We start from the raw sequence: 25,826 nt of genomic DNA, 5'->3' as shown, positions 1-25,826 counted from the left end.
TTGTGAGCATGGTGCTTCCTGTCAAGCGCTTGAGTTCTCTCCCCTTCTGAGGAGTTGAATTTCACGCTCCGTGGGCTGTTCTCGTGGTAGTTTAGCAGTGCTCCCCTTTACAAAAAAAGGGGTTGCCTATGAGCGTGCTACTCTTTTCCTGAATTCGGAGTTCTTCTCTCACGTGAGAGTTGAGTTCTCCCCTAGAGGATGCAGTGTCTCGTTCCCTACTCAGGGAACCATGGTTACATTCGTAACCTGAGATGTTTTCTGTTGTTTTACATATTCAAGGACATTTCCTGCATAGGGGGAAGACTACATTTAAATTAATTTTGAATTGCAAGCAAATATACAGTAACACTATAGTGCCCACTTCTTTCCTGTTTGGTACTCATGGTGAGTAAATATAGTACTCAAAACAGCTGTGTTTCCTTATATACAGTAATATGTTACATGAGTCATAACTGTATCCAAAACATTTAATTCTCTCTCTGTCTTGTTTAGTGCTACCATGTGCCATATTCTTCCCTAAACATGTTTCTGGGGGGAAATGAGAAGGATTGAGACTCTGGTTACAGTAAGGAAATATGACCGTAAATGGCAGTCCTTGTGGTCCAAGTACCAATTGCTCATGTAGTCAATTAGATTGCGGCAAGTTGATAGACCTGCAAGGTATCTTTCTAAATGTTTATGCAAAGTCAATCTTAAATCTCCAATTAGATGTTCCACATCAAAAAATATATCAGTCAATATCTGCGAATCGATTAAATGAATCATAAATCTGAACTTGATTAAACTTATTGTCAGGAGCACCTTAAGATAGTGTATACAAATTGAATGTGAAAAAAATGTGAAAAAAAGGGAACACAATAGTAAATCGAGGGAACGCAATAGTAATCGTGTGCACGTTTTAGTACATTGAGGGAACGAATTAGTAAATCGTGCGCACAATTTATTTATTTTTTCTTGCATGTCATGTGGCTCCGTATATTTTTGTGAAAAAAAGTGATATATTTTTTCAGGGTTCTTTATATGAAGTAGAAAAGGTGCAGCACTCACGCTTGAAAAATCCAGCTTTATTTGTTAAAATACATGTGACGCTTCAGCCAGTATCCAGACCTGTCTGATAAAAGCTGAAACGTCACATTTATTTTTGATTTTTGGTTGCACCTCCTCTTTGGATGGCAGAGCACCTCTTTTCAGTAAAAATTATTTATTTGAAGTGCAATATTCTTGTAATAAAGATGTCTCTATTTAAGATGTCTCTATTCTCACTTTTGATCAGTTTAATGCATCCTTGCTAAATAAAAGTATTAATTTAAAAAAAATCTTTCTTATCCCAAACACTTGAACAGTAATGTCATTTGTCTATTAATTTCTACAGAGAAGAGCCTATTTGACTAGTGCACTAGTTTTAGGAATGCTGTACTTCCTGTGCTGCCTCGTGCTTTTTCTTGGAGTGAAGGAGCAGTTGGGTAGGTCCAGATGAGTTAACGTTAAAATTTCAGATAAATCTCTGATGTTGTGTTTACCATATGTTCTTTAAGCCTTCACTAATAGTACGTAAATATAGCTATAATTTTCTTGACCAAATGACTGACTAATATAATGATTCGCATATGTCTACTTCTCACTTCAGCCCCTCTGAGTAAACTGGACCGCATAAATGTCCCCTATCTAACTGCTATAAAGATGATTGTGGGCCATACTCCATATGTGCGGCTTGTATTTGGCTTCCTATTTGCTTCATTAGCCTTCCAGGTAAGCCATTTTTCTGTTTATAATAATGAATTATTTGATAGCCATACAGTTTTAGAGACTACAAATGGATTTTATTAAGAATGACAGAAGTCTAGATGATAAGAATATTTGTTTCAGTTGGCTCAGGGAAATTTTGCCCTCTTCTGCACTCACGCAACAAAAATGGGAGCATATTTCCAGCATCTTGTTCTCATATTATTGGTAAAGTATTTATCATTTCAAATGATTCTTCTTATTATTATTATATGAAATACAGCAGTGAGCTATGTAAAGAAAAGAAAAAAAGAAAGTCAAGTTCATTTGTTAATAATAAATAATATTCTTTAAATAATATTTATTTTTCTATACTTTAAATGTTACAAAATGAAGCAAATTAAATCATACAAAATAAATTATAACATTTACATTAAATCACAATATTGAAATGTTTTTGAATTGTCTTACCTTTGTCTTAAAAATTACTTCTAAAATTATACAATAGTCAGAGAGCTATTCATTTTTTTTTATGTAGCATTGTATGTTTTTCATGGTGTTCTTTCTGCTCTTGTACAGACAGCAGCCACAATATCCATCCCAGTGTGGCAAACAGTGTTAGTCACAATAGGCAAGAAGAACACCATATTCATCGGCCTATCAGTAAAACACCGCTCCTTGTTATTGATTGTTTAATGACTGCACAAAAATGAAATTGTATTGCTATAACAATTACACCTGTTCTATATTTGTTTGCACTTTTTCATTCATCTTTCTCCTCGTTTCTGCAGTTTTATATCCCAGCCCTAATTGTGATATCCCTAGTGAAAAGTAGCTTACCTGCCTTCATTATGATGTCCATGTTAGCTGGCACGAGTCTGGCAGCCTTCTTTCTACTCCCTTGGTAATGTAACCCTTTTAAAATATCTCCTTGTTAAATTCCTCACTTCACCAACACATACTCCACACAATTATTATCATATCTCTTATTATCATAATCATATATGGATATATATGGCCATATTAACTTTGTCAAACTACTGTATATTACCAGGTTGTTTATTTATTTCAGGTCAATGTTGCCAGATGTAGTGGATGACTTTAAAGTCAAGAACCCATCATGCCAGGATCTAGAACCATTGTTCTACTCCTGCTATGGTTTCTTCAGCAAATTCGGAGGAGGCATGTCTGTTGGAGTCTCTACATTAGTATTATAGTAAGAGCTTCCTACAATCAGATTTTCACATCTGTGCACCACATCTTTTTGGACCCCCTTAAACCCACAGCTTCTGTGGTTGATTCCTGTGATGTTCTCCTTCCCTAACTCTTCAGTTTTGTAGGATACAAGCCTGGTGCTTGTAAACACAATCCAGAGGTCATATTTTCACTGTGGGTGCTGTTTGCTCCTGTGCCAATCTGCCTGCTGCTCATCAGCTTGATGATTTTTTGCTTTTATTCCATCAATGAAGAGCGACAGAGGAAAATCCAGGATGCATTAAGGGAGGCAGGGTATGTATTTGTATTAGCTTGAGGAATTTATTTTCTGAGAATAACTGGCTGAGTTGAGGAGTCATGTACTGTATGACACACATTAATTCTTTCTACATATATTTCTTATCAAAGTGCAAAAGTAACTTCTTCCACACTCACAAAAGGCCAAGGTTCATTTTAAGTCTTTACATTTATTTTTAGCACTGCGTAATATGTCTTCATGTTCTCACAAGTTGCAAAACTGTATTAACTGTGCCTGTTTTATACAGTACAAAGACCAGCAGGAAAGGAGAAGAAGAACTGAGCCTATGAAGTAATCACTACCCTTACGAAAAAGAAGTTTATACAAGTGTGCTATTAGTATACTAAAAGTATGGTTTTAGTTTACGTTTTATGTACTTCTCAGAAATGGGCTTTATGTACTCCTCAGAAATATACTTAAAATGACATTTAAGTATACTTGATTTATACTTACAAGAAGTCTAAATATATTTGAGCTATACTTGTGCTCCTAGAATCCATGTTTTCATTGCTATACGGTAGAGGGCACTAGTACACATCTTCTGTACAGAATTGTCAGTGAAGAAGAAAAAGAAACAACAGATACTAACACATGTAATCTAACACGATCATCTGACATGAAACAGCATTAAAACTGCAACATTAAGGAATAAAATGTTGACAGATGAAGTGGTAATAATTACACTCAAGCTTTGGGGTGTTGATGGACTCCATCTACATTTTGATTATCATTCTGTATCCATTTCATGCCAAAATACATTTGTCTCTGTTTCAAAGAAGAAAGAAAGTCATACAGTTTTGGAACAACATGACTGTGAGTTAAAGGTCGCAGAATTTTCATTTTTTGCTGAACTGGTATTTCTGTTGGGTGACTTCATATGTTGTTCATGGAAGGGGTGTGGGATGTGGATATTTGTGACTATAGTCACCCACATTACAAGACTTCAGATAAAGTGAGTGTTGAGAGCATGTTATGTGAACAGATATTTCACAATACGCTGGAGGCTAGAGGATGCAAGAGAGGTAAAAATCTGCGGTCTTAAACCAGTAACTGCCTGTGTTTTCCTGTTTTCATGCTGTGTGTTTGTGTAATTTTGCTCTGGGATTCTTGAGCAAGTTCCTCCCTTTCTTAGTTATAACGTAAAAACAGACACCAGTTGTCTAGGGGTCTGGAAGCATCACATGACTGGATCTCCTTTCTCAGACAGCGCTCTCTCCAGTGTGCAACACTGTCCACCAGCTCCTTCCATTCCTGACACACCAGACTACAGACTCGCACCACCTGATGAGCAGGCAGATTCAGGAGGATTGTCTTTCAGTTGTGACAAAAAGAGTTTACTCAGTTTTATCCCCCAATTCAAATCCGGATACTTTAATTTTTACCCATCATACTGTATTTAACAAAATGTGTCCATTTAAGGCATCTAACTAGTCCCCTAGATGTTACAATTAAGTAATTTTTATCAAAAAATAAAGTGGTTTTATCATCTAGCTGGTTCACTGGTGCTCTACCATCTTAGACCAGCAAGCTACATGCTTAAAAAACACATCAGTCTGTATCCATTTCATGCCAAAATACATTTGTCTCTGTTTCAAAGAAGGTCATACAGTTTTGGAACAACATGACTGTGAGTTAAAGGTCGCAGAATTTTCATTTTTTTGCTGAACTGGTATTTCTGTTGGGTGACTTCATATGTTGTTCATGGAAGGGGTGTGGGATGTGGATATTTGTGACTATAGTCACCCACATTACAAGACTTCAGATAAAGTGAGTGTTGAGAGCATGTTATGTAACAGATATTTCACAATAAGCTGGAGGCTAGAGGATGCAAGAGAGGTAAAAATCTGCGGTCTTAAACCAGTAACTGCCTGTGTTTTCCTGTTTTCATGCTGTGTGTTTGTGTAATTTTGCTCTGGGATTCTTGAGCAAGTTCCTCCCTTTCTTAGTTATAAAGTAAAACAGACACCAGTTGTCTAGGGGTCTGGAAGCATCACATGACTGGATCTCCTTTCTCAGACAGCGCTCTCTCCAGTGTGCAACACTGTCCACCAGCTCCTTCCATTCCTGACACACCAGACTACAGACTCGCACCACCTGATGAGCAGGCAGATTCAGGAGGATTGTCTTTCAGTTGTGACAAAAAGAGTTTACTCAGTATTTATACCCTAATCAAATCCGGATGCTTTAATTTTTACCCAATCATACTGTATTTAACAAATGTGTCCATTTAAGGCATCTAACTATGTCCCCTAGATGCTTACTTAACTATTTTTTATCAAAAATAAAGTGGTTTTATCATCTAGCTGGTTCACTGGTGCTCTACCATCTTAGACCAGCAAGCTACCATGCTTAAAAACACATCAGTCTTAAAATGGATTTTCCAGCAGGAAAACAATCCATTTCTGTATTACGTTATGGCTGGGCCAGAACCAAGAACTAAGCAGATCTGATCTGATTTCAAAGTCCTTCAAAGCAACACCAATTCTTTTTTTTTATATACATTTCTCTTTTATGAGAAACTTTGTATATCTGGACCTATGCTCAAGTTGCTCAGAGCTTAATTCCTGTCCATTTCTCCTGCATTCAACATGTTGATTACGAGAACAGATAGTTTTACCTCAACAATTTTGGCTTATCATCACCATATCCTATAGAATAAATAACAGTAAGGCATCTTAAGGCGGGCGTACACGGTGCGAATTCGGATGGTCGGAAGATCGTATGTCCACGCGCACGTCACGAGTGAGTTTATCTAAAAATCGTACGGACGAGGTGGTATACGACACGATTTTACGACCTGCCAATTTCCGAAGCAATCCCACGAAGTTGAGAGGCGCATTCAACTTGGAGCAGCGCTGCACAGAATGATTACTGTATGACATCAAAGTACCGCGAGAGCGATAAGAGAGCACACGGATCCAATGCATTCGAATCGCTCTCGCGGTACTTTGATGTCATACAGTGATCATTCTGTGCAATCGCATGCGAACTCGTACGACAGCAAAAATCGCACCGTGTACGCCCGCCTTTAGATTTTGATGACATCTTGCATGCCAAAAATGCTAGAACAATTCTCCACATTAATAATTTTAGATCTGACCCCAGATGCAGGATCTGTTTGGTCTTTTATCAAAAACCCAGTCAGCAGAGCTTTGTCTGATACCCAAAACCTGTTAACAGCAAATCTTGTCTGATACACCAAACCAATGTTTTGTCTGGTATAATCAAGACTGAGAAATCCAGAGACGAGCAGAAGCTGGACATAAATAAATAAATGGTTTATTGAATAATCTTAGTTGTGTACATTTCAATGCTCAGACTTCCACTGACCAGCACAAAGTCTTATTATAGCAAATGAAAAATACTGTTTCACAATATCATCATGTGACATTAAAAACCTTGAATAATATAAAATATAATATACATGACTAATCTCTCCTTCCCTCCGCAAGTGAAATGGATAAACCGAACCCCAGGTCCATAATCCTTAAAGACATGTGACATCTGAAATAAAGCAGAACAGAGACAGTTAAGCTTTGACTATTAGTTTGATTACAGAGGAATAACTGGACTGTCAGTATTGTTCTACTCACTTGACAGTTGACACCACCTCTCATTGTTCCACTGTTGGGAAAAAACTTTCTCAGGCTGAAAGAAACTGATGGGGTTTTTCTTCTGATCAAGCAACTTTACACTGATCTGATACTCACTTCCACAATCAAAGTGTACAGTATACCTGCACCAGCAGAGACGTCAAATTGTTTCCACGTTCACCTCATGTAATTACTGTACTTTTAAGATGACAATATGCCATTCAGAGCTGGTCATGTACTCAGACTCTGAATTATGTGTATGGCAAAACTATCAACATATAGTGCCTAAAAGAATTTGTGGCAGTCAGGTCATTTGTACAGTAATTGTGGCTCTCAGAAATTCCCAGTTTACAAATTGTAATTATGAGTTCTACAAGGATGTTTTACAAGTTGGAATCTCATAATTACAGTAATTACAGCATGGGGTGAATGTATTTTCATGTGAGAACATGATTTGTAGCTAACACTGATTAGGCTACTGTGTTCTTAATGACATTCAATTTCTGTCTTGTGCATAAAATCACATACCATATTTGCAGATTTGTCCAGTAAAATGAACAACAATCTCCCATAGCATAAATGTAATATTTAAATATGAATATATAACAGAGTGAGCACAAGGTGCATGTGACCCAGGTGGACAGGTCATTCACAAAAAAAAAATAAAAATAAAAAAGGGTACTGCAGCACGAAATGAGAGTTTGAGTGAATGCTCTGATTTTTTTATTTGAGGTTGCAGTTGATCCATGAAAGCAGCGCTGTAGCCTTCTTTCTTCAAATCGATCAGCTGTTGCTTCAAACGCAACCTGAGGAACAAGGTTTATGGGTGATTCATATGTGGATTGGCTTGATGATTAATTTATTTTCATACTGTAATATCGACTGAAATGAAATGGGCTCAAAACCTTCCTGAAGGATCTAAAATATCAAGTGTACACATAAGATGGCACAAAACATTTGGTGACCTTGTTATCCAGAAATTTACGTCTGTTTTCATGTGCAGCCCAGCAATTATCTCCATTCTGTATAATATTCCAGCCTTGAAGTTCATAAGAACACTGGTTGATGCATTAGTTCACTTGTTTACACAGTATGTACTCACTTATCATGGCTGTGTAAGCTTAATTATGTGGCTCACCTACCTTCTGCTCTGGGATTCTTGAACAAGTTGCGTCAATTCTTAGTTTAGAAAACAGGAGCCAGTTCCCTGGTGGTCTGGATGTATTATGTGGCTGGATCCTCTCTCTCCAGTGTGCAGCACTGTCCACCAGCTCCTTCCACTCATTACACACCACAAGCAGAGCAGGCAGATTCAGGAGGATCTCCTCAGCCACAGCTGTAAGAACATCTGCCTGCAGACCTGACCACTGACAGAGGAAGAATGATGAGAGGACAGATGCAGAGATGTACTTCCCCCAAGAAAGTTTAGAGTAACGTCCTAATTCAAACAAGTATAGCAGTTTGTGTCCCATGAAGAAAGGTGTGGTTTGGAACATGTATGGATGAATTAAAAGATGTTTTTACTTATGGGTGAATTGCACTCCACTCTAGCCATATCGGCATATATAGCCTACGATATGCAAGTTTACTAAATATAAAACTTACCATATAAAAGAATGAATAATTGCTTGAACAAACACACTAAAAATCACGTTATATCACGTTAAGAGTTCTTCCCCATAGAAGTCCATTATAAGGAAACAGCTTAACGTGTTATAATCTAAAAGTGCAGACAAATCGATAAACTTGACAATGAACGCGTTGTTGTCCCATTGTTTGGGGGCGTTGTTCGCATGGCTCGCGTAGATCATTATCATATGACTAGCGAGCGAGGGCGTGATCATTAGAGATAATGAGCTGAGACAGGAGAAACCTGTACCTGTCTTTACTTTCATGCTTATTACAAAATTAAACTGAACAAAATGACAATGTTCTCAGTTCGTCGATGCGTCCACTTTAAGCTGTTTCCTTATAATGGACTTCAATGGGGGAGAATGCTTAACGTGATATTATTTACGTTATATGCTGAATAAGAAGAGCTCGTTTTTGTTGGTCGATGTGTGCAGTTTGAGCTTTTTGGTTGATCTTTTTTATGGTGAGTTGTTTGGGTAAGTTGATTAACGTTATGTTGTTTACTTGAAAACAATATGGAGTGATGGAGTTCATCACTGAAACAGGCACCGATGTTCCATACAGAGCACAAAAAATACAAACCATCACAAATTTTTTTAAAAAAAGTTTTCTTAATTTGCTAAAAATGGAAGAGTGCAGAAACATAACACCACTTACACCTTAACAAGATATATAAAATTAAGAAGAATGGCAGACATTTATACCAAAGTGAGCAAAGATATAAATCTTTGCCATTATTTTATATTTGTTATCAGAAAATAAGAACAAAGATATACATTACAAATACACATAATATACAAATAAAACAAACTTTATTTATTTTTTCAGGTATAGTATTTAGCAGTAACATTCAAGAAACTGAACAAACAAATATTAAAATAAAACACTATATACACTATATACATCAATTATACTTTTTTAAAGCAAATTACTGATAAGTTCATCAGTTAAGAACAGTGGGTGATTTTTTTCTTCTGTTTTTTTGTTTAATTAACATTAAAAGAATAGTTCACCAAAAATGAAAATTCTGTCATCTGTTTTTTAATTCTGTCATAAAGTTTAACTTTTATACCATCATTTACTCGAGTTGTTTTAAACCTGAATTCGTTTATTTCGTCTGTTGAACATAAAAGTTATTTTGAAGAATGTGGGTAACCAGTCAGCTGCTGGGACCCCAGTGACTTCCATAGTATTTTTTCCTACTGTCAAAGTCAATGTGGACCTACTGTTTGGTTACCCACATTCTTCAAAATATCTTCTTTTGTGTTCAGGGGTGAAGGGGGTGTTGATAAATAAAACAATTCCATCCCTACTGGAAAATCCAGCTAATACCATCTTAAGATGGTAACTGGTTTAAGATGGTTTAAACTGGTTATTAGGTGGTCAAAGCTGGTTGTAGATGGTGGACCAGCTTGGTCGAGCTGGTGGGTGTTTAATCTGTAAAAATTGTTATAAGGACTCCAAGTCCCTAACTTTACACCCTTTCCCACAGAGCACAGTTCTGCTGTTTTTACCTATCACAACTCTGAACAAATTTCAGAAAACCATGAGGTACATATTTATTTTATTAAATAGTATATATAGGAGAGGCTGGGGCTACTTGTTACTTCTTAATCCAGTGTATTTCTCTAGGTTGGTTTAAGTATTTTTTATTTTGGCATTTATCCTACAAGCCTACAAAAACTACTGAACATACAATATTAACTGAACATACCAAAGTGAGACATTTTCTCACAATATGTGGTAAGTTGTCACAATGAAACCTGCCATTAAACATCATATTTGGAAAAAGCAAAATATACATCGTAAGATTCATGAAATTTATGAAATTGGGATTTTTGGGGAAATAATGTACACAAACATCAGAATATAATTTTCCTAACAATATCAAAATCGATAAATTATATAAAATGACATCGTATAAAAGTGTTGTTTAATATTATACACTTCTGTACATAAAAGAAACAAAGATATTACTCTGAATTTTGAAATAAACTGTTGTCTAGGTCTTCAATCCTACTCCTGGAGACCCACTGTCCTGTGAATTTTATTTTCAACCTGCTTCAGCACAGGTGGCCTGTATTTTATTCCATTTTCCAAGTAATCCTGAAGCACAAAGATGATTTGCTGGTTTAGGTGTGTTTGAATAGGGTTGTAACTAAACTCTGCAGGAAAGCGTGTCCACAGTAGCAGGACTGAAGATACTGTTGTAATGTAGGAGAGTTTGAATCCAACAACATCTTGGGGAACAAGCACACTGGCCAACCATAGCCTGGAAGGAAAAAGCTGACCCACCACAAAATCTGATCCTAAGCCCCCTCTGACACCTCACAAATTTAGAGCACTCAAAGGTAAGTGTTGTGTGAACTTTAGAGAATTATGTAAATGTTAAATGTTTTTTCTTGGAACAATGATTGACCAAAAGTGGTGATATGTATAACTGTTGTATACGTTCTCGTTTGATAATCTAGAATTGGTTATTATATAGTCTAGACACTTTTCTGTCACTGGGCTGAACGAACAGCTCTTGTCACAAATTTGTGTTTCTTGCAGAATTTGCGATACGTCATTTGCTCAGTCAGTCCATTCTAATGCTGATTTCACCGCACTACAATTGAAAAAGACACCACCAGTGTCATTGAAGGATCAGTATAAAAACAGTAACCATTTACCAAAATAGTGAAAATGCAGGTTTATGAGATGCTACTAGCAAACAAAATAACTGGTCCCTACTAGATGTTTCTGACTTTTATTCTGTTCATTGTAATCATTGTGTAATGTGCAATTGATAGTGAAAATGCAGGTTAATGATTACTGATTATTCATACTGAAAAAAATTAATCTGTTGTTGAAAAGTGGTCTAACCAGCCACCATGTTCCAAAACACAGCTTGAGCTGGTCATGCTGGTTTTTCCAGTAGTATGGCACACTTTTTTTATATGATGGTTGCTGTTATAATTATATGAAAAACAAGCTCAACTAGAGTTAACAAGGTTTTTGCCGGCGAATGAGGAGATCTGTTTTGTCTGTCAATAGAACGGCAGCAACTGAGGCAAGTGCATTGCATTATACGCTTTCATAAACTTTTACAGGTTATATAACGTTTATTGTTGCTATATGGGCGCTTAGTTTTTCTTATTGTTGAATACACTTGGACAAAACCTCATGATATAAACGATTAAGCGCTTATGCACAGGATATTTAAAACGTACAAAAGTATATTGGAGATGGCAAATAACCTACTTCCCAGCTAACAAAAATGAGTTGTCAGAACGTTTTACTAACATTTCATTTAAGTTATGAAAACGTTTTTCAGAATGTTTTGTACACGTTGAAAACTGCAAGTTTTTTTAATGTATTAAGAACATTTTTTGTGGGGTCTCTGCGAACGTTACAGGAACATTCCATCCTACCATTTTGAAAACGTTACTGAATTACTGAATGTTCTTTAAATGTTTAAAATTAGCATTTTTTATGTATTAGGAACGTTTTTTCTTGGTTTATGTGAACGTTATAGAAACATTCCATTCTATCATCTTGAAAACCGACACTGCCACATCCGAGCCAGAATCGTCCCGACACTGAAGCGCACAGCACGTTGGACATGACCCGGCTTCATTTTTAATATCTTCTTTACTGTTCACTTATTTTTCATTTAAAATTGATACGCAGCCAAAATGTTTACTTGCCCCTAACCCTAACCCTAACTCATCTCATATGATAAATGCATTTTAAAATAACTCATTTGATTAAATTGGCATGAGAAAAATTTATTTACACAACAATTTATTTACAAAACTATGCAATTACAGCAAAAAAGAAGGAAAAAAGCACAAGTTATACAGAAAGTATATATAAAACATAACATTTAGCGAAATTACCCATGCATTTATTTATACTTAACTAAATTTAACTAAAATTTAACACTTATAAACAATAAACACTCAGGTGACACTTTACAATAAGGTTTCATTTGTTAACATTAGTTACGTACCCAACATGAACTTACATTACAAATACTTAACATCAACCTTAGTTAACTGTAGTTAAAATATTAACCTAGTTAATTTCAACATATACTAATACATTGTTAAGAACAAACCTTGTGCCCGCTGACATTATTTAATGGATCAGAGCTAATATGAACTAACAAAGAACAGTTGTTGTATCACAGATCAACAGTATCAAAGATTAATGCAAATTGTAGCCTAACACATGTATTGCTCATTGTTATTTAATGTTAATTCAACATTTACTAAATGATACCTTATTGTAAAGAGACACCAGAACTTAGTGTTTTGAACAACACATTAGTAAATTGGCAAAGTTTTAAAATTAAAAACATTTTGTACTATGAAAAACATTTTCAACTATGAAAACATTATAAGACTGTCCCAGAAATATTATGTCAGGAACGTTTTTTTCTAACATTTACATAACTTTTACATAACTGGTTAAGCCACGTTAAGCGTTTTTCTCTTAGGCGTTTTAGAATAACCTAAGTGCCGCTGCTAGATGACACTGTAGCGACTTGCGCCCTTGTTGGAAAGATTTTGTAGGCTACTTGAAAGCATGAGACACGTACCATCTTCTGCTTTAACAATCGACTGATTGTTGTCAGCTCAGCTCGGCTTCGCTTGTAGACTTTTAAGATAGTGTGGGAATCCAGGTTCTGGTATCGTGGATCAGACCGCTACGTTTTGCTGCGTCCTCACAATAAACTTCGAACTTCGTCATATGGAAAGTAGGCTATGTGCCTGAATTAAGGAGCCTCGACGATGGTATGAAGTAGTAGCCTACACTCCGATAACAGTAGAGACTGCCTAGATTTGATGACTAATAAAGAAAACTAATATGATATGTGTAAGTCATTCTAAAATGAGGATTTCCTGAGACTGGTTTCCTGAGTCAAACACGCACTTAGCTGTAAAAAATAAGCTCTTTTGGCATGATCAGTAGTGATGACCACAGCAGTGTTTTTTATATTTTATATATATATATATATATATATATATATATATATATATATATATATATATATATATATATATATATATATATATATATTTTCCTCATTAAATAAGATTTGATTGAGTTAATCACCTTATCAGTAGATCGTTAATGACGTGTGTCTGAGTTGGAATTCAACAGACTTTGGAACAGAATGGCCGCCATGTAGAGATTCTCTAAGTTTAAAGAATTTAGAATTAGGTGTTTGAAACTAACATAAAAACAAAAAACAAAAAAAAAACACTGGAAGTGAATAGCCTACATTTGTTTGACTGGTCTTTCGGCTTTCCATTATTAGTCGAACAATTATTCACTACAATTATTTACTAGAGAGAAAAATAATACATTTGTTTTACTAATAGGCCTATTACGAAAATTGTTCTGGGTTCTGGGTATCCTCAAATGCTTTCGGACCAACGCAGAGGAACAGCCACGCCCACTTTGCTACAAGTATAAGAGGCAGTAGAAAACTACAACTGGCAACTCTATGATAACTGAACGATGGCCAACAATAGTAGCAGTGTACTGGACAAACAAACAGACGACAACATCTGTGCCACGGAAAATGACGACAATCAACCGGTATGACATTTTATAGAGAAATCTTTATAAACCGCAGGTTTTGATGATGTAAATTTCAGCATAGAGAGGAAACTCTAAAAGATGTTGCAAATTTAAAACAGTTAGCATGAATAGACTCATGCTTTATTTCTCGTTTTAACGTTGAAATGTAGCATCATTCACAAAATCGTTCACATGAGAATTTGATGCTTACGTATTGATCTTGTGCAGAAAATACCAGGCATCCCTTTATCCAGAAAACTGTGCTATGCGATCGGAGGAATGCCTTATCAAATGACTGCAAATGCCAAGGGCTTTTTCATGCAAATCTTTTTACTGGATGTTGTGAAGGTAAGTTTGAAAGGACAAAAGCGGTGATCTTTAGCAACTATCAGCGGTGACCATATAGATAAGAACCTCTAAAATACTTTATTTAAAGTTTCACACCAGCCTTGCACCCACTTGATATCACATTAAAGATATACCCAATGCATAAAATATGTTTAATCTGTATGAGCAAAGAGACTGTGTTACATACATTGACCATAAGTTTTAAAGAAAGTATATATTAGGGAAAAAAACTTTTGTTTTTTTAACACTACCATACCAATTAATTTTGATAGTGATCCAGGAAATCACTCTGCACAATGGTAATATTAGTTATATTAGTGTTATAAAAATGCTTTTTAACTGTGTAAATGTGTCGTGTGTATGTGTATTCTGTGATCACTTAGGAACTTAATATAATGCATTCTGCTGTGCCATCACTTAACTGAGCTTCACCTTCCATTGAAATATAACCAGGAATATGATAGTTTACACAAAAAAATAAGACAATAAAACATTTTTATAATATCCTGATACGTTTTTCTCCTGGTCTTATTTGCTTGCATTGGTTATTTCGATGGGGCTGGTAAATGAAGGTTGTAGCATCAAACCCTGTGCATTCACTTTTATTGTGGGCTGTTTGAGAGCTGTTTCTAAAAACTTAGAACAGCTGAGCATTTAAACTACATTATATTATTATATTTATACTCTTAACTCTTCCTGAATTTGCATGTTTGCATGCCACATTCAACAGTGTTTAGCTGAACTGTTAGCGCAGGAAGTGAAATGAACATGTGAAAGGTCCTGTGAAAGAAAGTTAATACATTGTGTACTTTTAACAGCTTCATTATTTTGTATGTAACTGCATTTTCATATTACAAAAGAAGTTCTGTAACAAAGATGGGGCACAGTTATTTTTTAAGATGAATTTTCCTCTGTCCATATGTCTGTTATAGATGGGAGCTTTCTCTGCTTCCATCATTCTTTTTCTCGGTCGAGCTTGGGATGCTATTACGGATCCTCTGATTGGATATGCCGTGAGCAAGAGTGGCCGGACTAGAATTGGCAAACTTATTCCTTGGTGAGTGTACTGGTTAAGTCAGACTGGGTGAAAAGCACTTCCTCAACTCTGTTTTAGATATTTCACAGTTTGACCAGAGGCTGCAGCTCATATAATATACTGTACTCAAATGGATTCTTTTAAAAAATGCAGAATCCGCAAAATTGTGTGTCACATGTCTGCTCTGTGCTCAACTTCGCTCTTTATGTAGGATTGTGTTCTCAATGCCACTTGGGGTCCTATCATACGTTATGCTCTGGTATACCCCACAGGACACCATGTCCTCTGGCTTCAGTTTCGGCTGGTACTTCACATGGTGCTCTCTGTTTGACACCTTCATGAGTGTAAGGCTACTTTTACCATTATCTGTCCACTGTGTTAACTGCTGTTTGACAGATTTAGAATACGAAGAAAAGATGTTCAGCTGTTAAGAACATTTCCTGCATAGGGGGATGTTGAAATTAAATTTTTTTTTTTTTTAACAGAATATTCAGTAATACATTAGAATGCACATTCAGCATAAACAAATATACAATGTCACTATGATGCCCAACTCATGGTCATAGCAAACTTTTTTCCAAAATTAAATATAGTACTCACCACTGTAGTTTTCAGACAGCTGTTTGCTTATATAAAAGGTTATATGATTCATAACTGACTCTAAAGCAATTTTCCCTGTCTCTATCTTGTTCAGTGCTACCATGTGCCATATTCTTCCCTAAACATGTTTCTGGGGGGGAATCAGAAGGATCGTGATTCAGCCACTGGTTACAGTAAGAAAATATAGCCGCAAGCAAAAATAGATGATTAGGTGAAAGAATTGCCATGCATCGTGTGTTCTTGGATTTTATGTTTTTATGTTTGCAAAGTCAGCAGTCTTGAATATCCACTGATACTGTAAGTTAGAGTTTGATGAAACAGCTTACGAAAATACATGCTGGTTTCAAAAAGGACAACTGAAAGGAAATAATGCAAAAATTCCAGCCATACACACTGATGCAAGATTGCAATTAAAAGTGTAAAATATCATCTATCTATTCATCATCTATCCTAACCTGAGTTTGATTGTCTGATCTGTACAGGTCCTTCTCAAAAAATTAGCATATTGTGAAAAAGTTCATTATTTTCCATAATGTAATGATAAAAATTAAACTTTCATATATTTTAGATTCATTGCAGCACCAACTGAAATATTTCAGGTCTTTTTTATATTTTAGATCTGATGATTTTGGCATACAGCTCATGAAAAACCCAAAATTCCTATCTCAAAAAAATTAGCATATTTCATCCGACCAATAAAAGAAAAGTGTTTTTAATACAAAAAAAAAGTCAACCTTCAAATAATTATGTTCAGTTATGCACTCAATACTTGGTCGGGAATCCTTTTGCAGAAATGACTGCTTCAATGCGGCGTGGCATGGAGGCAATCAGCCTGTGGCACTGCTGAGGTGTTATGGAGGCCCAGGATGCTTCGATAGCGGCCTTAAGCTCATCCAGAGTGTTGGGTCTTGCGTCTCTCAACTTTCTCTTCACAATATCCCACAGATTCTCTATGGGGTTCAGGTCAGGAGAGTTGGCAGGCCAATTGAGCACAGTAATACCATGGTCAGTAAAACCATTTCCCAGTGGTTTTGGCACAGTGAGCAGGTGCCAGGTCGTGCTGAAAAAAAACGAAATCTTCATCTCCATAAAGCTTTTCAGCAGATGGAAGCATGAAGTGCTCCAAAATCTCCTCATAGCTAGCTGCATTGACCCTGCCCTTGATAAAACACAGTGGACCAACACCAGCAGCTGACATGGCACCCCAGACCATCACTGACTGTGGGTACTTGACACTGGACTTCAGGCATTTTGGCATTTCCTTCTCCCCAGTCTTCCTCCAGACTCTGGCACCTTGATTTCCGAATGACATGCAAAATTTGCTTTCATCCGAAAAAAAAAGTACTTTGGACCACTGAGCAACAGTCCAGTGCTGCTTCTCTGTAGCCCAGGTCAGGCGCTTCTGCCGCTGTTTCTGGTTCAAAAGCACACGCCTGTGCACGGTGGCTCTGGATGTTTCTACTCCAGACTCAGTCCACTGCTTCCGCAGGTCCCCCAAGGTCTGGAATCGGTCCTTCTCCACAATCTTCCTCAGGGTCCGGTCACCTCTTCTCGTTGTGCAGCGTTTTTTGCCACACTTTTTCCTTCCCACAGACTTCCCACTGAGGTGCCTTGATACAGCACTCTGGGAACAGCCTATTCGTTCAGAAATTTCTTTCTGTGTCTTACCCTGTCGCTTGAGGGTGTCAATGATGGCCTTCTGGACAGCAGTCAGGTCGGCAGTCTTACCCATGATTGCGGTTTTGAGTAATAAACCAGGCTGGGAGTTTTTAAAAGCCTCAGGAATCTTTTGCAGGTGTTTAGAGTTAATTAGTTGATTCAGATGATTAGGTTAATAGCTCGTTTAGAGAACCTTTTCATGATATGCTAATTTTTTGAGATCATCAGTATTAAAACAATAAAAGACCTGAAATATTTCAGTTGGTGTGCAATGAATCTAAAATATATGAAAGTTTAATTTTTATCATTACATTATAGAAAATAATGAACTTTTATCACAATATGCTAATTTTTTGAGAAGGACCTGTATTTGGCCCCCCAATTTTTTTTTTTTAAAGAAGAAGAAGAACAACAACAAAAAAAGCCAAAACAAATAAAAAAATAAAACTTTGAATGTTGGCTGGACAAAGTCTTGTTTGAAAGGTTTGAAAAAAGTTACAAAGAGATTGTAAAGTTGGCTGTGTTAATTGTTGTTTGATATTTTTGAAAAATGTTGAATTGATAGGATATTTGAAGGTTTTACAGACAGTACCAATAATTTATTCCTAAAATCAGTGGGAAATGACAGCTGATTAACGAGGGTGTAGAAGCACCTAACCCTGATTTTAAGCCTAAAACAGATATTTCCTGAACAGTTATATCTCAATTCTGATTGGTTGAATGGAATGTTTTTCCAGGATCAACAAGGATGTTGATCCAGGAACATGTTGTACTTGGTGAAATCACGCTCACCAGAGAACAATAGGTATCTGTTATCCATGATGATAAACTTATCATCATCAGCAAAAAAATAAAAATAAAATAATAAAAAAAATAAACATCCTTTTTTTATTATTATTTCTAATATTATTTCTAACTGAGATCTGTTTCCTATACAAAAAAGAAATGTCAAGGCTTTGTTGTCTCTCACGATACAGGAATGGGCATGGAAGTGTTCGCTACACTGGCGGGAGCTGCCATTCAGGGTCAGATAGTGGGGGTGCACCATGCCAAGAGGACATACATCTGCAGTTTACAGAACGACACGGAAAGCCCTTTTGGGAACCAGACTGAATCACAGGATGACATATCTGTAACTCTACAAAATACAGTGAGGCATAGAAAACATCCTATTAATGTGCAGAATTTGTTTAGCTATTGCTTTTGAAATGGAAAGTATTCCAAGTTTTAGCTGAAAATACATTGTGATTTGTCATTTAATTTCTACAGAGAAAAGCATATTTGACTGGAGCATTAGTATTGGGAATGCTGTATTTTCTGTGCTGCCTCGTCCTCGCTCTTGGTGTGAAGGAGCAGCTGGGTAGGTCCAAATGAGTTAACATGAGTTAAAATGCTAACATCTGTTGTTTTGTGTACCACTTGTGTTCTTTCAGCCTTTGCTAATTGTGCATCAGTAATTTTGAAATACATACATAAATAAACAGCCTGGCCAAAAGAATTTGCATTTAATTTGAATTTAAACAGCAAATACTTAAGATTTATGTTTGGATATGTATTGCAGTGATTTTGGCATGTTATATGTTTGCTTTTAATTTCATAAACAACCATGCCGGAAGATGTATTCCATGACCAGATTCCAGGATGTCAGTTCCAGATTTAACGGGCTCAAAGTGTGAAAGAAGGGTTCAGTGAGCATAAGGAATCATTTTCATGTATGAATTACATGACCATAACCTCATTGAAAATCTTTGGGATTTTGGAAGACTTTACAGAGTGGTTTGCCTCAGGGTCAGATAGTGGGAGCGCTCCCATTGTCAAAACGAATGCAACTCTTGGTAGAAAAAACTTTCATAATAATGCCAGGATGAATGCACACTGCAGTCAAATCAAAACAAAATATTAGAATGTGCCAGGCAATGTAGAGTATTTCGCCCATTGACTGAATGCAGTGACTTCTAGATTAATATAATGATTTGCATATGTCTGCTTCTCACTTCAGCTCCTCTGAGTAAACTGGACCGCATAAATGTCTCCTATCTAACTGGAATGAAGATGGTGGTGGGACACACTCCATATGTGTGGCTTGTATTTGGCTTCCTGTTTGCTTCACTAGCTTTCCAGGTAAGCCATTTTCTGTTTAAATTATGCACTTATTTTGGTGGTTGTTAAACATCAAAATACCAAAAGAATATGTTTGTATTGCCTAGAAAGATGGCCAGGTATGTGAATGATAGTTTTGACATTAGTCACACAGTGGATTTAATATTTGTTTCAGATGGCTCAGGGGAATTTCGCCCTCTTCTGTACTCACGCAGCGAATATGGGAGCATATTTCCAGCATCTTGTTCTTATATTACTGGTGAGGTATCCATTATTTCAAAGGGTATTGTAAGAAGTACTACAAGGAGCTATTTCTACCTGATCTGATCTATAAAAATAACTTTTCATAACCTTATGTAGCCACTTTCCTTGAGTATTTAAAAAAAATAATTATATATACATATTTTAAAATATACTTTTTAATTTTTGTTATTTTATATTTTTATATTTTATGACAAAGCACATTATAATATATTCATTTAATTTGTATAATTATATTATATTAAAGCACAACATATTAAACATTTTTGAACAGTCTCACATTTATGTTACAAATTACTTGTAAAATATGTATACCATTAACTCTCAATTATGTAGAATAATATTTTTAGTAATCTTTTCTTGTGAAACATCAGCTACAATATCCATCCCGATGTGGCAGACACTACTGGTAAAAAAAGGCAAGAAGACCACCATATTCATCGGCCTATCAGTGAGCACCACTCTTTGTTTCTAATAAGATTATTCATGGCTGCACAGAAAGGAAATATTACAACTACAATTTATATTTGTTTGTAAAGTTAATATTAAATGCAGCCCATCAGCAGGCCTTTAGTTTATATATATATATGTATGTATGTATGTGTCTATATATAACTGAAATAGTTTCCACTTTTTTATCCCTCTTTCTCTTCTTCTCTACAGGTTTATATCCCAGCTCTAATTGTGATATCCCTAGTGAAAAATAATTTACCCATCTTCATTATTATGTCCATGGTAGCTGGCACGAGCCTGGCAGCCCTGTATCTACTCCCTTGGTAATTTAACTCTCATGTAATCTCTCTTTTACTGCTAAAGCCCTCACTCCACTAACACATACTCCACCCAATGTTTTCCTCATGCATTACTGAAACATTACGCTAACCCAGATGGAGGTCAGATGGGAATTAATTGTATGATATGTTCATTATTATAATGTTTGGTCGATTCAGAATGACACCATACTGAAATTCAATCGCAATGGAGACTCATCAGACCAGGCTTTTTCAACTTTTTCTAATCTTCTATTGTCCAATTTTAGTGAGCTCATGCAGGTTGTAGCCTCAGTTTCCTGTTCTTATCTGACAGGAGTGTCCTGTAGCCCATCGGCGTCAAGGTTTGATGTGATGTGCATATCAGAGATGCTCTTCTGCATACCTTGTAACAAGTGGTTATTTGAGTTACTGTTGCCTTGCTATCAGCTTGAACCAGTCTGGCCATTCTCCTCTGACTTCTGGCATCAACAATGTATTTTTAACCACAGAACTGCTGCTCACTGTTTTCTTTTATTTGGACCATTCTCTGTAAACTTTAGAGATGGTTATGCAATGAAAATTCCTGTAGATCAGTAGTTTCTGAAATAAACCAGCCCGTCTGGCACCAACAACCAATGCCACATTCAATATAATCCTTTTTCCCCATTCTGATCTCGCTTTGAGGTTCAGCAAATCATTGTGACCATGTCTTCAAGTCTAAATGCATTGAGTTGCTGCCATGTGATTGGCTGATTAGATGTTTGCATTAACGAGCAGTTTAACAGGTGTACCTAATAAAGTGGTTGGTGATTCTATGTATAATTATATATTTATTTTATTTTTAATATTTTAATGTTATTAATTGTATGTATTTTAATATATTATGCTGTATGTGTGTGTCTTATATATACATAATAAATATACACAGTACACACACATATATTAGGTAAACAAAAACTTTTGTTTTGAATGCGATTAATCGCGATATATATAACACATGTATGACATGTATATACTACGGAGCCCAACACATGGCATGCAGGAAAAAAATAGTAGGTTAAATCGTGCACAAGATTTACTAATTCGTTCCCTCAATGTACTAAAACGTGCACATGATTACTATTGCATTCCCTCAATTTACTATTTCGTTCACTCGATTTATAAATTGTGTGAATGATTTACTAATTCGTTCCCTCGATTTGCTAAATCGTGCGCACGATTTAACAAATCGAGGGAATGCAATAGTAATTCGATGGAACGCAATAGTAATCATGTGCACGTTTTAGTACATTGAGGGAACTAATTAGTAAATCGTGCACACAGTTTATTTATTGTCATATGCATGTCATGTCATGTGCGGGGCTCCGTAATATACTGTATAACCAAGTTGTTTATTTATTTCAGGTCAATGTTGCCTGATGTAGTGGATGACTTTAAAGTCAAGAACCCATCATGCCAGGATCTAGAACCATTGTTCTACTCCTGCTATGTTTTTTTCAACAAACTCGGAGGAGGCATGTCTGTTGGAGTCTCTACTTTGGTATTATAGTAAGAGCTTCCTCCAATCAGATTTTCACATCTGTGCACCACATCTTTTTTTGGATCCCATTACAGCTTCCTGTGATGTTCTCCTTCCCTAACTCTTCAGTTTTTTTGGATGATAGAATGGTGGTTGTTGTAAAAATAAAGAGGTCATATACTCGCTGCGGGTGCTCTTTGCTCCTGTGCCAATCTGCCTGCTGCTCATCAGCTTGGTCATTTTTTGCTTCTATCCCATCAATGAAGAGCGGCGACAGAGTATCCAAGAGGCATTAAGGAAAGCAGGGTATGTGTTTCTGTCTGTTTACTTAGAAGATTGAAAGTCGGCCTGAAGGTGTTTATTCAGCTCAGTCACGTGACATTAATGCATTCTACAGAATTTAAAAAAGATAATGGGACAGAAGATAATGCTCACATAAAAAAAGAGTGTGCTGTTATTTTTTGTTTTGTTTTTGTTTATTTCTGGTCTGTCACCACAACTTCCTTTATTACAGAAGCAACTTCTTATACACTAAAGGCTAAAATTCATTTTACTTCTATGAAAATTAAAGTATAGTGTATTATGTTCAGAGATGTCTTCATGTTATCACACTGTGTTTCTGTTTTGCATGAAATGCTTGACAAGTTGCAATAGCTGTATTAACTATTCCATCACTGTGTGTTATCTTGTTGTACACAGGACAGAGACCGGCTTGAAAAGAGAAGAAGAACTAAGCCTATGAAGTAATGAGTGGCTTTCACTACTTTTGTAACTGCTGAACTGTTGATCATGAACATGCTCTGTTTTCACATCAGAGTAAATACTTTTTTATCGTGCATTGTGAATATTTTTTAATCCTGCTCCAGGGGGCCCCAACCTTATTTAGGAGTCTCACTAATCATACACACTTATTTTAGGTCAGAGAGATCTCTGCTAATGAGCTGAATCTCTACTTAAGAGATGAATAAAAGAGACATCAAAAACATGCATTGCTGTGGGACCCTCAGGACTAGAATTGAAAAATATAAGTGCACTTAAAGGTGCAGTGTGTAATTTCTGCACCATATACAGACAGATAATTCTGCCTCAAACCCATATTAAGCTGATGTTGCTGTGTCAAAAGTGTTTCTATCAACCAATGAATAAATGGCTTACTGATAACTGTTTCTGCATATTACAGTTTTTTAAAATTGGTTACACTAATGCTACATCCACACGAAGCCATCTGGACAAAACACCAATATGATACAAAATCTTTGCATATAGACCTAAATGCGTTTCCATGTGGACTGGGCCTAAAGGTTGTAGACTACTTAAAGGTGCAGTAGGTGATTGTCTTCAGAAACATTTATTATGCTGGTTTAAAGTCTCTTCTCATCCCAATAGCAATCATCAAACAAGTTAAGGGTTCTAAATGTATTTATCTGTATTTATATATATTGTGGAAGGCATAGGACCAAGAAATGTTCGTCCAATCAAAACGCTCGGTCCAAGTGTTTTAATAGGCTTTCCTACCTGCCTGTCAATGTATGTATTATCATACCTCTGCGCCCCGGTACACGCAGACAGGATACGTCATCAGCGTGTTTAAGCACACTGTGCAGACAAATTGAGAATGGCAGACAAATATCAACAACCCAATCTTCCTTCCTGAAATTGTAGTACTTTTAAAGTTTTTTCACTGGTGAATGACACATGATGTAGCCCAGCGGTTCCCAATTCCTGTCTCCCAGAGACAATTGTCTCTGGTATTCTGGTTATGAGCGTATATGTGTTCAGGGGGTGTGGCTTAGTTCGCTTTCAGTGCTATCAGGCTAAAGTTAGCATTTTTTCCAAGATCTCCTACTGCACCATCCTAAGCCACAATCATCAGACCAAGTCTGCAAAAATGCTTTATTTATTTACATTATCTGTTCTTGTGTTTAATTTGCGAAAAACTAAACTGCTATTTAAATGTCAAACTTTTTTTTTTTTTTTTTTCAAAAACCAGAACCACACACCAAATCTGCAAAACCATAAACTAATTCTTGGTCTTTGACTGAGTTTTCAATTTTATAAAACTTTTTGCAAATACAACACACAATTCTCTAGCACACACAAATGTAACAGGAATTAATATTAAGGCAAAGGTGTTTGCAAATGTTTACTTTGTAAATATATAGGCTACTGAAAATGCATCCAAGTCACCAATAAAGGGCTTACACTGTTGTGAAGCAGCTCTAAGCCAAGACTGTCTCAAGTAAGTTCAGTTCAAGAACTGTAAAGCTCAACAATTGTGTATATACAGTGACTTTTTGTACATACATGTACATGTGTGTGCTGTGACAAACTCCTTTGCGCTCCAGTGCACACTTAACAATTAAAAGATACAAGATAGTGTTTAATATTTGTCATATCCACGTGTATTTGGGCATGTCTATATCTTTTTGTATGTGTGTACAGTTAATATCCAAAAATACCTTGTTTTGTGAAAGTTAAAATAGTTTCGAAGAAAGTGTTTGCTTTCGCAGGAGATGCGTAAGTTACTGTTTTGCATGTCATGTGCATGTTTTGTGTATTAGTGTTTAGAGTAGTGGTCTCCAACCCTGCTCCTGGAGAGCTACCGTCCTACAGATTTCAGCTCCAACCCCAATCAAACACACCTGAACCAGCTAATCAAGGTGTTCAGGGCCACTTGATAATTACAGACAGGTGTGTTGGAGCAGGGTTGGATCTGAAGTCTGCAGGACGGTAGCTCTCCAGGAGCAGGGTTGGAGATCCCTGGTTTAGAGAAAAGAGCCACTGTAAGCTAGAGAAAAGAGCTTCAGAAATTGTAAGCAATTTTAAAAACTTGGAGATAGTATTACAACGCTGAAAGCATACACACAGCTAGTCTAAGTGTTTGTAACAGCACTTTTTTCCACAATGGTAATGACGATAATGAAGTAAAAGTTTATGAATAAAAAGCAACGTGTAAATACGAGCATGTGCATGGTCTTCTGTTGTGCATTGCGCCCCCTTGTGGGCAGTTTAACATGTGTTTGGGTGACTTGTGTGCTGTTCGTGGAGGTGGCGTGGGTCCGTGGGAGGTGGATCCGTGCTATACTCCAGCAAGCAGAGTTGCCAAGTCCGCGTATTATACGCGAATTTGGGTTTTTTTTTTTTTTTTTTTTTTTTGTAAAGTTTTTTTTTTTTTTTTTTTTTTTTTTTTTGGGGGCTTATTTAAAAAAAATATAGTTAGTTGCTCGTTAGGGAAATCTGACAAGCAACTTCGTTATTCTCATATGCACTGATTTAAACTCAGTCTGCTTACAGTTAATATTTGCTCCTCCCTCTCATTGGAGAAAAATCACGTTCAAAAAGAAGGTAAAAAGTGATGAACCTCAACCAAGTGATGATTATTTATTGGTAATAAATAATTGATAATAATATTGATTATAATAAATCATAAAAACAATATTGGGCTTGTTTTGGGCTTGTTTTTTGAAGCAGCGGTGCTTATATCTTGCGAGAGTTGGCAGCAGTGCCAGTTCAGTCA

General features: G+C 36.3%; 2 protein-coding genes and 1 long non-coding RNA gene across 11 annotated transcripts; 2 read left to right on the top strand and 1 right to left on the bottom strand.

Moving 5' to 3' along the window:
- The first annotated feature begins 901 nt into the window (after positions 1-901).
- On the top strand, positions 902-23,470 carry LOC109080899 (sodium-dependent lysophosphatidylcholine symporter 1-B-like). The gene is made up of 9 exons (XM_042750382.1): positions 902-1,463; positions 1,628-1,749; positions 1,876-1,950; positions 2,302-2,385; positions 2,514-2,626; positions 2,795-2,938; positions 3,055-3,097; positions 22,482-22,615; positions 23,009-23,470. Exons 1-9 carry the CDS (start codon positions 1,409-1,411, stop codon positions 23,049-23,051), a joined length of 813 nt encoding a protein of 270 aa, XP_042606316.1. The 5' UTR covers positions 902-1,408; the 3' UTR covers positions 23,052-23,470.
- On the bottom strand, positions 6,499-8,820 carry LOC122141869. 6 transcript variants are annotated; one of them, XR_006158160.1, is made up of 4 exons: positions 8,434-8,817; positions 7,971-8,195; positions 7,794-7,867; positions 6,499-7,634 (listed from the first exon to the last, which is right to left on the bottom strand). It is a non-coding gene; the product is annotated as an uncharacterized LOC122141869 (long non-coding RNA). The 6 variants fall into 6 exon arrangements; XR_006158156.1 differs by having other exon boundaries at positions 6,499-6,739; positions 6,829-8,195; positions 8,434-8,820; XR_006158159.1 differs by having other exon boundaries at positions 7,794-8,195; positions 8,434-8,820.
- On the top strand, positions 10,472-22,418 carry LOC109082055 (sodium-dependent lysophosphatidylcholine symporter 1-like). 4 transcript variants are annotated; one of them, XM_042750378.1, is made up of 14 exons: positions 10,472-10,532; positions 10,632-10,811; positions 13,833-14,052; positions 14,263-14,382; positions 15,315-15,439; positions 15,630-15,762; positions 16,113-16,191; positions 18,655-18,827; positions 18,947-19,037; positions 19,677-19,798; positions 19,953-20,036; positions 20,406-20,489; positions 20,702-20,814; positions 22,195-22,415. In XM_042750378.1, exons 3-14 carry the CDS (start codon positions 13,972-13,974, stop codon positions 22,337-22,339), a joined length of 1,350 nt encoding a protein of 449 aa, XP_042606312.1. In that variant the 5' UTR covers positions 10,472-10,532; positions 10,632-10,811; positions 13,833-13,971; the 3' UTR covers positions 22,340-22,415. The 4 variants fall into 4 exon arrangements, with proteins under 4 accessions (XP_042606312.1, XP_042606313.1, XP_042606315.1 ...); XM_042750379.1 differs by having other exon boundaries at positions 10,485-10,532; positions 10,679-10,811; XM_042750380.1 differs by lacking the exons at positions 10,472-10,532; positions 10,632-10,811 and adding an exon at positions 13,041-13,241.
- Positions 23,471-25,826: the final 2,356 nt, after the last annotated feature.

The sequence above is a fragment of the Cyprinus carpio genome, chromosome B23 (genome assembly GCF_018340385.1).
Source record: "Cyprinus carpio isolate SPL01 chromosome B23, ASM1834038v1, whole genome shotgun sequence".
Classification (NCBI taxonomy): Eukaryota; Metazoa; Chordata; class Actinopteri; order Cypriniformes; family Cyprinidae; genus Cyprinus; species Cyprinus carpio.
Note: the sequence above shows the minus strand (reverse complement) of the source record. Positions and strands in the feature narration are given on the sequence as shown.

Excerpts from the sequence above, each read along its gene's own strand:
- LOC109080899 (XM_042750382.1), top strand. The coding sequence starts at position 1,409 with ATGCTGTACTTCCTGTGCTGCCTCGTGCTTTTTCTTGGAGTGAAGGAG. Across the intron at positions 1,951-2,301 it reads ATCTTGTTCTCATATTATTG|ACAGCAGCCACAATATCCAT; the intron begins GTAAAGTATTTA and ends GCTCTTGTACAG. Across the intron at positions 2,939-3,054 it reads GTCTCTACATTAGTATTATA|TTTTGTAGGATACAAGCCTG; the intron begins GTAAGAGCTTCC and ends CTAACTCTTCAG.
- LOC109082055 (XM_042750378.1), top strand. The coding sequence starts at position 13,972 with ATGGCCAACAATAGTAGCAGTGTACTGGACAAACAAACAGACGACAAC. Across the intron at positions 14,053-14,262 it reads AAAATGACGACAATCAACCG|AAAATACCAGGCATCCCTTT; the intron begins GTATGACATTTT and ends GATCTTGTGCAG. Across the intron at positions 20,815-22,194 it reads GCCCTGTATCTACTCCCTTG|GTCAATGTTGCCTGATGTAG; the intron begins GTAATTTAACTC and ends TATTTATTTCAG.